This window comes from Urocampus carinirostris, chromosome 14 (assembly GCF_059441175.1).
Source record: "Urocampus carinirostris isolate Australia breed hairy pipefish chromosome 14, RoL_Ucar_1.0, whole genome shotgun sequence".
NCBI classification, from domain to species: Eukaryota; Metazoa; Chordata; class Actinopteri; order Syngnathiformes; family Syngnathidae; genus Urocampus; species Urocampus carinirostris.
In genome coordinates, this window is record NC_142362.1 from 39,935,538 (window position 1) to 39,948,342 (window position 12,805).

The window sequence follows — 12,805 nt, forward strand, 5'->3', positions numbered from 1 at the left end:
ACTTAAACGCATACATTCAACAAGCGTACTAACCAGTCAATCATAGCCGTGCCACCTTTTTTCAAGCATTCAGCAGTACTACCATCCCACCCACGCGCCTTTCCCCCTTTCATTTCTTTCACAGCCTTTTGCACCTCCCATGTTTCCACAGGCTTGTGCCAATCATAATCTTCAATAATACACCCCCTCCATCATGCTAGATGTTTTATGATTAACATGTAATGAAATGTATGCACAGGAGTTAATGAAATATTTCTGCAAAAATTGTAGTAAGGATGTTTTTTTTTTTTTTGTTCGTTTCAACTCAGTTGAAAGTTATTTATTCATATTTGATTAGGTGTCTAAATATTATGGACAAGTGAATTATTCGTATGGGCAGCATGGCGGTGCAGTGGTTAGCGCGTCCACGACACAGTTCTGAAGTCATGAGATCAAACCTCCTGTGTGTAGTTTGCATGTTCTCCCCGTACTTGCGTGGGCACTCCAGTTTCCTCCCACATTCCAAAAACATGCATGTCAGGTTAATTGGCCAGTCCAAATTCTCCCTAGGTGTGAATGAGCGAGTGAATTGTCTGTCTCTGTGTGCCCTGCAACTGGCTGGCAACCAGTTGAGGGTGTCCCCTGTCCACTGCCCGAAGATAGCTGGGATGGGCTCCAGCACCACCGCGACCCTACTGAGGATAAGTGGTGCAGATAATGGATGGATGAATGGAATTATTCGCATTCAATAATAGTCTAAATACAATGACATTAAATACGTTATAAAGTTCTAAAAGATAAATAACGTTTTGTGACATTAATCGCTTTGGCAACTTTTGGAAAACTAGCAAATAAAACAAAATGTTAAACAAGCCTGCCAACCGCTTGATTTTGGCTTGCGAGGCACTAGAAAAAAATGTGCTGCTAGTTTTAAATCTGTCGACTTGATATTGTCTCTGTCTAACTCTTACTTTTCTCTGTTTTCCTCTTTCTTTCTTGGATTATTTCTCTTTTGCCCCTCTTTCTTAGGCATTCTGTCTCTTACTTTTTCTCTCCCAAACTATTTTTCCCTTTCTTACTCTCTTTGTCTCTCTTCCACTCTCTCTTTCTCTTTTTTTCTCTCTATCTTGTGTTTTGTTTCTCCTTTTATTTATCTCCTTTTTCTTTACTTCTTTCTCTCTTTTTCTCTCTCTCGTCTTGTTTCACTTTAATTTACTAGTCGGACACTGCAATAAAAATACGGTAATATGCAATGTGGAGGGTGTAGTTTAATGTGGGCCTTTACTCCGCTGGGTGGAGTTAAAGAGCCTCATGGCATGAGGATGAAAAGATCTCCTCAGTCTGTCCGTGGTACAAGACTGTACAGCAATCTGTTGCTGAAGCTGCTCTTCTGTCTGGAGATAATGCTGTGTAGTGGATGTGATGAATTCTCCATGATTGACCGCAGCTTTTTGTAAATGCAGAAGGAATGTGTGCGCAAACTATGGCCCCTGGGCCATATATGACCCATAATGTTTTTTAAACAGGCCCAGCAAACAAAAATGTGACAAATATCATAATAATGTTGGTGTATCACTTTACCAATAGGATCGTAGGGGCACCATTTCCTGTTGTTTGTCTTGGGCAAGCCCATCCTTCTCCTGGCCAACAAATGATTCCACCTAGTCTTGACCTGTCATATGTTAGACGCCTGTGCTAACCGCTGCAATACGGAAACACTCATGATACTGTATACAGTGGAACCTATGTTTTTGAACGCCTCTCAGTTCGAACAAATCGGTTCTCGACCAAAAATTTTGAGAAATTCATGCTACGCTTTTCGTTCAAAAAAACGGAGTTCGAACGCCGGTACGCTAGGGGCGATGCTGAGCGCCGTACGGGTGTAGATTGCCCCCACCCCTCGTGAAGAACTGTTGTCACGTGACCGCGCATTTCTTTTTGCTTTCGTTTTTAATATCGGTGAACGGAGTGTTTTAACCCCTAATTATGCCTCGGAAGAAGCAGCAAAGTTGCTACAGGTGAAGAAAGAAGAGTAGTGCATACAACGATTGCATTTAAGAAAGAAATAATAGCAAAATATGAAGAAGATGTGCGAGTTTCCCTTCTTTCGAGGGAATAGAGCATGGCTTCTGCAGACCACCACAAAGGTAAGAAATCCTATTCATAAATCTTTTCTTTATCCTTTAACCGCTCACCACTTGTTGTGGAGACCCCGGTGCTAAATGACGTGTAAACGACCTGATTTTCTTTATTTTTACTCGTTGATGTTAGCGTAATCTTTCGTACACGCTAACGCGAACGTACGATTAGCCTGGGTTAGCTTCATGTTTACGTTCATAGTAAGCCTTCAAGGATTTGGAACGGATTGAAATGATTTTACATTACTTTTAATGGCAAAAACGATTTTCTGTGATCGACCAAATCGGTTTTCGAACAGGGTTCTGGAACGGATTATGGTCGAGAACCGAGGTTCCAGTGTATAATGGTTCACGCTGAGGTTTTGAGTTTTTCTTTGCCCGCATGTTAGTTTAAGATCAGGTAATGGTGTAATTGTACTCATGTGCAGTCCTTTGAGACATTTTTGTGATTAAGGGTTGTAAAAATAAATGTGACTTGACTTAAAAGGGTACGGCTAATTAAAATGTGGTTTTGGTTTCATTCTTGTCCCCGGTGTCCCTTAATTCTGCCGGTATCAAAAACCGATTCGATGAAATGGTTTATTATAAACAAATAACCATCCATCTATCCATTATCTGCACCACTTATTCTCAGTAGGGTCATGGGGGTGCTGGAGCCCATCCCAGCTATCTTCGGGCAGTTGGCAGGGGACATTCTGAACTGGTTGCCAGGCAGTCGCAGGGCACTCGGAGACAGACGACTCACTCGCTCGTTCACACCTAGGGACAATTTAGACCGGCCAATTAACCTGACATGCATGTTTTTGGAATGTGGGCGAAACAGGAGTGCCCGGATGAAACTCACGCAAACACAGGGAGACCATGCAAACTCCACACAGGAAGGTTCGATCTCATGACCTCAGATCTGTGCCGCGGACGCGCTAACCACTGTCCCGCCGTGCTGCCTATAAACAAATATATTGAACATAACATGTACCGTAAATGTAGATGTCTCTGTGAATATTAATTATCAAATGCATACGTGTGTACAGTAAGATCAAACATCTAGTTGGATCCGGCCATCTCTGTCTGTCCCTCACCCCCTCATGAACGTGTAAAAATTAAAAAAAGGATTATGAATAGGATTTCTTACCTTTGTGGTGGACGTTGGGGAGAGAAAAATCATCAAAAAGTTTTTCAACCTCTTCCAAAACTTGCGGCAGTTGCTTGCTTATAGCGCTAACTTCCTTAGCCGCATCACTCGATTTCACAGCCTCCTTATTCTTTACTATCGTACCGATAGTAGATTTAGCCATGCTGTATTCACTAGCAAGATCGGAAATTCGTACACCTCTTTCATATTTAGCTATAATGTCTTTCTTGAAGGCAATAGTTGTACGAACAACTTGTCTTTTTTCACCTGTCCTGCTTGCATTAGAGGTAAGATCGGGCCAAAAAAAAGCACCCGAGCCCGACGCAGGCCCGAGGGGTATTAAACCCGACCCGGACCGAGCACGACTAATTAACTGGATTTGCTGGCCCGGCCCGAAAGGGGCCCGAAATTACATATTTTATTTATAAGGAGGGGTGATTTATGATAACAAATTAAACTCTGCCTTTTGTTACAACATCTAGGCCTAAGTTAAATAAAACTGTATAAACATTTACATCTTTTATATTTCTGTGTCTGCACTGCAGATGTTACATTAAGCGACAATCTGTCATTGACGGGTTTTTTTTTTTGAGGTAGCGAAAACATTTAAGGGCGTCCGTCATTTTGACGACTTGATCATTGGGCCATAATCCACAGCAGCAGTAGTAGTACGTCCTTAAGATTTTAGCGCAGCACTTTCATTGAGGGGGTGTTGACGTGTTGTGCCCTTTTCCGACTCCTATGCAAATCCCCCCCCCCCCCCCCCCCCCCCCCCGATCGTATTCTATATAAAACGCTTATTAAAACAATAAAGCGAGCTAATTATAATAATTGGGAGATCCTAGTCTATATAACGCGTTTATTTAAACAATAAAGCGTGATTTTATTCTGCAAATTGCGTTTTTTAACGCGGATGAAAATGTCACCAACGTCAATGTACGCTTCCGACAAAAGCGATCGTATTCTATATAAAACGCTTCTTGTTGGTCCGACTCCATATCGGGGATACCAGGCCAAAATCACGCGAATTTGCGGAGGGGAAGATTATTAAGAGGACAGCATTCATGTCACGTCACGTGCACAGAGCAGAGCATGCTCTGGCTCCGTTAAAAGCAATTACAGCTCCTTCTCCGTTTTATCCAAATTATTTATTTTATAACAAGTATTCCTTGGTCTAGTATCCATACATAGTTTAAGTATATATTTTTAATGAACATATATTTATAATTATTAATTAATTTAAAAAAAAAAAAAAAAAAAAAAAAAGCAGGACCGAACCCGACCCGACCCGACCGTATGACTGACATTTCAGGCCCGACCCGGCCCGAAATTGCCTCGGGTTCGGGTTCGGGCTCGGGCCATAAATCTTAGGTCTAGCTTGCATCAACCTTCTTCGGAGGCATAATTAGGGGCTAAAACACCTGTACGCCGCTCAGCATCGCATCCTAGCGTACCGGCGTTCAAACTCCGATTTTTTTGACCGAACAGCGAAGCAAGAATTTCTCGAAATTTTTGGTTGAACGCCGATTTGTCCGAACTGAGAGCCGTTCGAAAACCGAGGTTCCACTGTATTCTATTCTATACGAGAATTGGATGGGGCTACATTAGTTTTTTTCTCATGTATTGCAGAGGTTTTGGATTCTGTATGGGTCGATACAAAAAGTCTAATAGATTAACTCTCCTGGCCTGTCCCGTTGGCCAAATCTGTGAATTTCAAAACGTTTGCACACTCCTGGTATAGTCCCTTCACAGAGACCTAACTACAGGGTACATTGAATTTTGATTTTGTGTTTTCAAGGTTAGGAAACTTTGGGGGAAGTTCTTGAAAATGCTTGTAATCGTTGCCATTGTAATTTTTCTTGGCAGTCTGACTACAGAACAGGCAATAATTACAATTTTTTTTTTTTTAAAGTGCGTAAAAATGATGTTGCGCGCCTGCTCTGGTGGCTTGTCATTATGTGAAGCGACATCGCCCCCTACTGGTCGCAAGAAGAGAGCTTTTGGCTCCCAAACAGCTCTTTAGATTATTGTTTCATAATTCATATATTATCAATAATAATTCAACATTATGTACCAAATAATTTAGTAATTAGTAATTTCATATGTTGTGAGGGGATTCCCGAAAAACACATGAAATATAAATTTTAATATTCACAGATCTACAAACGATTTTACCCGCGGAACAGATTTAAAGTCGAACAGCAATACAAAATCCCTGGAAATGCAAAACGATAAAATAAAAATGGAAAGTATTAACTCTTTGGTGCTATAAATAAGTGACAAAATGCAAAAAAAATAAACTATTTTGGCGGCAGTAGCTCAGGAGGTAGAGCGTTCGTCTTGGGATCAAGGGATCGCAGTTCGAATCCCGGCTCGTCCGTGTTACATGTCGAAGTGTCCTTGGGTAAGACACTGAACCCCTAATACCTCCAATAAGCAGGTTAGCGTCTTACATGGCTGCAATACAAGGCCGCTATTGGGAAATGTGAAGCACATTGTAAAGCGCTTTGGGAAGTCATTGACTTGAAAAGCGCTATATAAATGCAGATCATTTCATTACATTTACAATTTGACATTAACCAATTTAGACTCCAGATCTTTCAGTACTTTCTTTTTTTGTCTTCCGTATTAATGCCATTGTTACCTAACACCTTTACAGCTCTTTCCATTTTTGTAAACAAGTGTGCATTGTTGAGGCAGAATGGTAGAATTCATGTCAGTTTTGTTTTATGTTAGATATTACATTTAAATAAAGAGTCGCACACAGGTGTATGTTCATCAGCTTTACCGGAAACTTCAGTGTCTGCGTTACCAGTTGGTGCGCCTCACACATCATAACATCTCCCTTTTTTTTTTTTTTTTTTTTTTTTTTTTTTTTTTTTTTTTTTAATCGACCCCTCACATGAACATTGAAAGCAAGGGCTCGTGAGGTAAACACAACACAACAGTGCTTTACACAATCCAACATTTTCAGGTACATCGTCCATTGTGTTAAACAAAGTCCCGGAGGTGTGCAGCCTCCCAACAACCCTGCCGTATCTGGTGGTGGTGACACCAGTCTGGGCCATCTGAGGATCTGGGACAACTGGTGAGAGGGTTGAGGTGTGTCTGTGTCGTGATCACCAACACAGGTGCTGAGGTGGGCAGGACCCCGCTGACCATCTCTGCTGATGGTGAGACCCCTGGTGTTGGCCTTAGGTGTTTACGGTTGCGTCACAGCACACTCCCATTATCCAGCTCCACCGAATAGGACCTACTCTGGTCCTGTCTTACCACCGATACAGATGTCCAGACAGTGGGTCCGGCCACTTGTGACTGTACTCGCACTTGTTTTCCATTCTGGAGAGGCCGTAGTCTCTTAGCCCCTCTATTATAATAGCAAGCTTGTCTGAGCTTGTTTTCCTGCACAGCGTCATCAGTGTCCACAATTGCAGGTTTAAGCAGATTTTTACACATGGGCAGTAATGTCTTTGTCCGTCGGCTCATCAGTCTTTGTGCAGGACTGGCCTGGAAACCCTGCACAGGTGTGTTTCTGTGAGCCAGTATGGCTAAGTAAGTGTCCGACTTTGCCTGCAGGGCTTTCCCCATTAGTCTTTTAGCCGTCTTGACGGCAGACTCTGCTTTTCCATTGCTTTGGGTATATGTGGGCGATGATGTTACATGTTCAAATTCCCAAGACTGGCTGAATCTCTATAGCTATATTGTGGTCCATTTTTCGAAAACACCACATCAACCCATGGCAACAAAATGTGCCTTTAATTTGTGGATGACTGTGGTGGACTTGGTATCGGACAGATAATCAACTTCCCAAAAATTTGAGAAATAGTCCACAGTCACTAAGTAGTCTTTATTATTAAAGGTGGAAATGTCTGTGCCCACTTTTGCCCATGGCCTCAATGGGAAGTCATGGCTCTTGTTATAGTTCTTTCTGTTGTCGTGTGTCTACTTATCTGCACACTTGGCACTTCCCAAAATATGCCTCAAGCTGTTTTGCATACCTGGCCAACACACACATTCTCTTGCTCTTTTGATGCAGTTTTCAATCCCTAAATGTGAGGCATGAATCTTTTCCATAATTGCTTGTCTTAGAGCTGTTACGACAGCCCTCTCTCCCCGAAAGATGACATTGTTCTGTACAGTTAGCTCATCTGGCATGGAAAAATATGGCCTCACCTCGAGCTCAACCTATCCTTTATGCTCCGGCCATCCTTGCAGTATTCTCTGTTTCAGCACTGGAGGGCCGGGTCCCGTGCAGTCTCACCTTGGATTTTCTGTCGTCTCTCCTCTGAAATGGGTAAGTAATTAATCATATTCACAGTTTCAATTTCAGCTTCAACAGAACCCTCAACTGCATATTCCAGTAGGTATGCTCTGCTCAGCGTATCTGGAACAAGCATCAGCCTGCCTGGAACAAACACTACGTCTATGTCACATTTCTAAAGCCTCAAGAGCATTCTTTGTAGCCTCTTTGGGGAACTAAGCAGAGGCTTTCGTGTGATGGTTTCGAGTGGTTTATGGTCTGATTGTACCAATACCTTTCTGCCATGTGTATCGGTGAAATGTTTCCATTCCAAATAGAATGGTGAGGCACTCCTTTTCTATTAGTGCATATCCTCTTTCTGTAGAGGTGAGTGCATATCCTCTTTCTGTAGAGGTGAGTGCCCTATTGGCTTATGCTATAGGTTGGCCTACCTGCAATAGTGCTGTGCCCAGCCCAGTTTCGGATGAATCACATTGGAGAGTGAGTTCCTCTATAGGATTGTAATACTTCAACACTGGTGCTATGGCTATCATCCCTTTTATTGTCCCAGAGGTAGATTCCTGTATGTAAGTCCATTCCCAGATCACATCCTTGTGTGTCAGTTGCCTTAGGACCTTACAGCTGTCCGATAGGTGTGGGCAAAATTTTGCTAGTTTACCATTCCGAGCAATCTCTGTAGGCCCTTGATTTTGGTGGGTCTAGGGATTTCTTATACGGCGTGTACCTTCTCCAGGTCAATTTTAAAGCCCTCAGATGTCAGCCTGTGACCTATGTACGGCACCTCCTTCTGCCTCAACTTCAGTTTGTCAAAATTCATTTTGATGTTGCATGTTCTGCATCGCTCAAGGAGTCTTTTCAGTTTCTCATCATGGTCTCTTACTGTCATGTCTTGATTTTCTCCGTCGCCAATGATCAGGATATTGTCAGCTATAATGCGTACGCCTGGTAGCTCCTCAAGCGCATGTGTCAGCCTGTGCTGAACCTTCCACGTCGCAAATGTTGTCATGTAGCTGGAGCGCTCTCTCAGTTTCACATGCCAGAATCCATTTTTTACATCACACACCGTGAATACCCTGGCATTTGCCAGGTCTGGCAGGACATCCTCAATAGATGGTAATGGAAAATGCTGTCTTTTCAGTGCTTTTTTTAGAGGTTTGGAATCAATACAGATCCTCAGCTTTCCTGATGGTTTTCTAACCAGGACAATGTTATTGATCCAATCTGTGCTTTTTTTAACTGGTGTAATTATTTCTCTTGCCACCAGGCTTGTCAGTTCGAGCTTTAGCAGGTTCATCAGAGCCACTGGAACTCTCCGCTTTGGTAGTTTCACTGGTGCTATGCTTGGATCCACTTCGAGCTCATATGTACCAGAAAAACAGCCATCACCCTCAACCACCTGTGGTTACTGCTCCCTGATCTGTTCTTTCTCCAGTGTTTGTCCTTTGCTGTCTGCTTGTTGAACGATGTCATCAATGGCCATGATATTTCTCTCTGTATCCTCACTAGTTCCATGCCCTGCACTGCTTTGTTCTCCAACAATGGCACAGATGCCTGCCCGTCAATCACCATGAATTCAAGTTTGTACAGTTTCCTTTTTCTCTGATTTCTTATTTTAATCCTGCATTTGCCCAAAGGCCTCAGAGTGCTTTTATTTTACGTGACAAGGACCTGTTGGGTTTGCTCCAATTTTGTGTCGGGATTCAGCAGATGTAATGGAAGAATATTGCAACTTGCCCCACAGTCCAATTGAAACTTTACTGACTTATCACCCAGCAGCATGGTCGTAAACAGTTGTCTCCCCAGCGCGGTCGCCTGTCCCTCTGCGTGAAGGCTGATAATCTCCTCATACTCCTCCTCGGTTTCTGCTACACTGTATTCGTCTAGATTGTGTATATGACGTTTTGCATTTGGAAGCAAAGTGGTTGTGTTTCTTGCATTTGCTGCAGACTTTCCCATAAGCAGGACAGCTCTTTTTTTGCACTCATGTTGTTTCCCACAGTACCTGCAGTTCTTAATTACCTTCGGCCTCGCCCCCTGCGTTTCAGTCATTTTCTTAACTGCATGCACTTCTTCGCCTACTTGTCCCTCGATTGTTTTCACATTTTCCTTCGATAGATCTGCTGCTCTGCATATTTCGATGCTTCTTTCCAACGTCAGATTTCATGTGCAAATCGTGGAATCCGCACTCAATTTTATCCCAAATCAATGAGTCTTTTGCAGACCAAAAGTTGCAAGTGTCCGCAAGAGCTCTTAAGTCACTAACGTACTTGACAATCGTTTCATTAGTATTCTGTTCTGGAGAAAAACTTGTACCTCTCGACAGTTTCATTCGGTTAAGGATTACAGTGTTTGTCGAATAACGCTATCAGCTTGACTAAAGTTTCCTCCCTTTGCTCTTCTGGTCTGAGTGTTGTCCACAACGTTTTTCCCAGTTCCCAGCCGGTTTCTCCAATCAAGTATTTAAACACTTTTACCTTTGTCTTGTCGTTTGACTCCACCAAAGTTATGTCCACATACAATGAAAACTCATGTTTCCACGTCTTCCATGTTTTCGCCAGGTAGTTGGAATGCCAATTCAATGTGGCGGGAGGTTTCAGGCCGAATACATCCATTGTCTTTTTACGTTCCTTAACGCTGTCCTCCGCTTCTTCTTTCACCTCACTTTCTTCATTCGAAATCTGTTAGCATTTATGAGTTCGATAATACAGCTGCCACCATGTTTTATGTTAGATATTACATTACATTGTTTATCAGCTTGCCTGGAAACTTCAGTGTCTGCATTACTAGTTGGTGCTTCTCTCTAACCGCACCGGGTGAAACACATCCATTGTAACAAGTTTATAGCAGCCAATTTACAGAAAAGCTTGTAAATCATATATAGGAACAGCTCAATGTAGCACAAAGTATGTGCTAGCAGCAAGAAATAAATTTTATTTTAGTCATCCAAGTCAACAGCAACAACAAAAAGTTTTAAAACTTTTGATTGACGCTAGATACCTTCCTTTGAAGGTATTGGAACAATTGAAAGATTGGCTTTGGAAGTACTTCCAAGGTGCTTGAATATGGACATGAAAAAGTTGTACGAACCCTAAAAAAAGTATTTTATAGACATTGAAATATTTGTACATGCTATACATACACTGATTGTAATTTTGTTTCATTTGCAGGAGCAATTTCAAACTGAAAACAGAAATATTACAATTTGCAACTTGGAGAAAGGAAAAGAGTACTGTGTACTGGTTGAAGCTGAGATTAGTATGAATAAAAATACTGAGCCATCGCCCTGGGTATGCACGTTCACTGCTATTGCAGATTCGAGCAGAGGTAAGGTGAACTATAAGTGCTGTCAGAGATTATAAAATGTTGGGTGACCATGTTTTTGGAGCGTTCGCATAAGTGATTTATCTCATACCCCAAAATTGCTTTTGATTTTCAACCATCTTTTTACATTCTGTTTTGGGGGAATCAACTAAACCAGGGGCAGGCAGACTACCCACTAAACTAAAATGGTATTAAAAAAAAAAATGTGTTGGGCTGTACGGACTACAGACTACCTCAGTGGAAATGTTTAAATCTAAGCTTAAAAAACACTTCTACTCTATAGCATATGAATAACCTATATTTTTTGTTGACAATATCTGTGTATTATTTGTAATTGCAACATCCATTGCAGCCTGGTCATCCTGAAAGGGGGGATTACCACATGTGCGGTCCCTTCTCAAAGTTTGTTGAGGTTTTTGAGTTTTTCCTTGCCCTCATGTTGGTTTCAGATCAGGGAATGGTGTAATAATAGTCCATAATAATAGTCTGTGCAATAACCTGTGCAGCCCTTTGAGACTCTTTGTGATTAAGGGCTATACAAATAAAATTGACTTGACTTGACCATGGTTAGACCCCTTTGTATAATTTTAGACCTGTTTCTAAACTGCCTTATCTTTCTAAGGTTTTAAAAAAAGTTGTTATTATTCATACAGTCCTTCCTTGAGGAAAACTCTACCTTTGAAAAGTTTCAATCCGGGTTTGGATCTCGTAACAGCACTGAATCTGCACTGTTAAAGGTGCATAATGAAATTGCCCGGTCCATGAATGCCCTGTTCTTCTTTTGCTTCTTGAACTTACAGCAGCTTTTGACACGGTGGACCTCCTGTCATGTTTAGGTAATGTGTCTGCATCCATGACACTATATTAAAGTGTTTTAAATCATATTCATCTGGTATGACCTTCTACATTACGCTTGGTGACCTATGATCTTCAATGCCCCTCTCTCCTGTGGTGTTTCACACTGATCTATTCTTGGCCCTATACTTTTTTTGTTGTACATGCTACCACTTGGGTCAATTATTACAATACACAACTTTTCTTTTCATTATCATGCAGACAATATACAAAACTATCTGTCAATAAAGTAACGATCAATGTGCTTTGTTTGATTGGATTGTTGATATTAGGCAGTGGTTGGCCCAGAATTGTCTTTATTTAAACGGGGACAAAACTAAATATATAGTGCTTGGAGATACTTAGAAGATGGTCCTCAGCACCCTGTCTTCTAAGTTGAGTTCAACCGTCAGAAACCTGGGTGTGACTTTTGACAGTCGCCTCCGGTTTGACAAACATATTAACAATGTTAGGACGAGATACTTTCAGATTACTTCAAGCGAAAGTTATACATGCCTTAATAAACTCAAGGTTATATTAATGCAATGCACTTTATGTTGCCGTCTACCAGTCGTCTATAAGTTCCCTTCAACTTGTGCAGAACGCTGGTGCCAGTCTTTTAATCAACACCAGCAGACATGCACATGTCTCTTGTATTCTTAAATCTCTCCATTGGCTCCCTGTCCATTTTAGAATTGATTTTGAAGTTTTATTTTTTTTGTTTTTAAAGTCCTTAACTGTTTTGCCCAATGTTATTTACCCGAGTTTTTAACTATTAGCAATCCTGGTAGTTAAGAGGTCCAAGGACCAACTTGTGCTGGAAGTGCCCAGGTCAGGTCGAGTCAAGTCATGTTTATTTGTATAGTCCTTAATAACATGGAGTCTCAAAGGGCTGCTCAGACCACAGATTATTGCAAACCACAAACTATTATTACACCACCCCCTGATTTAAAACCTGCATGAGGGCAAGGAAAAACTAAAAAATGAAGAAACCTTGAGAAGGGACCGCAAATGAGGGATTCACCCTTCCAGGATGACCAGGCTGCAATGGATGTTGTAATACCAATTAATACACAGAGATCATCAACAGGAAATATAGGTCATTAATAAGCTATTGAATAGAAGTGTGTTTGAAGCCTA

The 12,805-nt window shown here is 41.6% G+C and overlaps 1 protein-coding gene across 5 annotated transcripts in view; it reads left to right on the forward strand.

The window, feature by feature from the left end:
* LOC148353414 (interferon alpha/beta receptor 2-like) overlaps positions 1 to 12,805 on the forward strand; it is a 46,198-nt gene that overhangs the window by 23,638 nt on the left and 9,755 nt on the right. For 4 of the 5 annotated variants that reach the window (XM_088352968.1, XM_088352966.1, XM_088352965.1 and 1 more), the window contains exon 6: positions 10,678 to 10,834. The exons of the other annotated variant lie outside the window; for it this stretch is intronic. In XM_088352968.1, the coding sequence (XP_088209094.1) occupies positions 10,678 to 10,834 (157 nt within the window). The remainder of the gene's footprint in view (positions 1 to 10,677; positions 10,835 to 12,805) is intronic. 5 annotated transcript variants of the gene reach the window in all.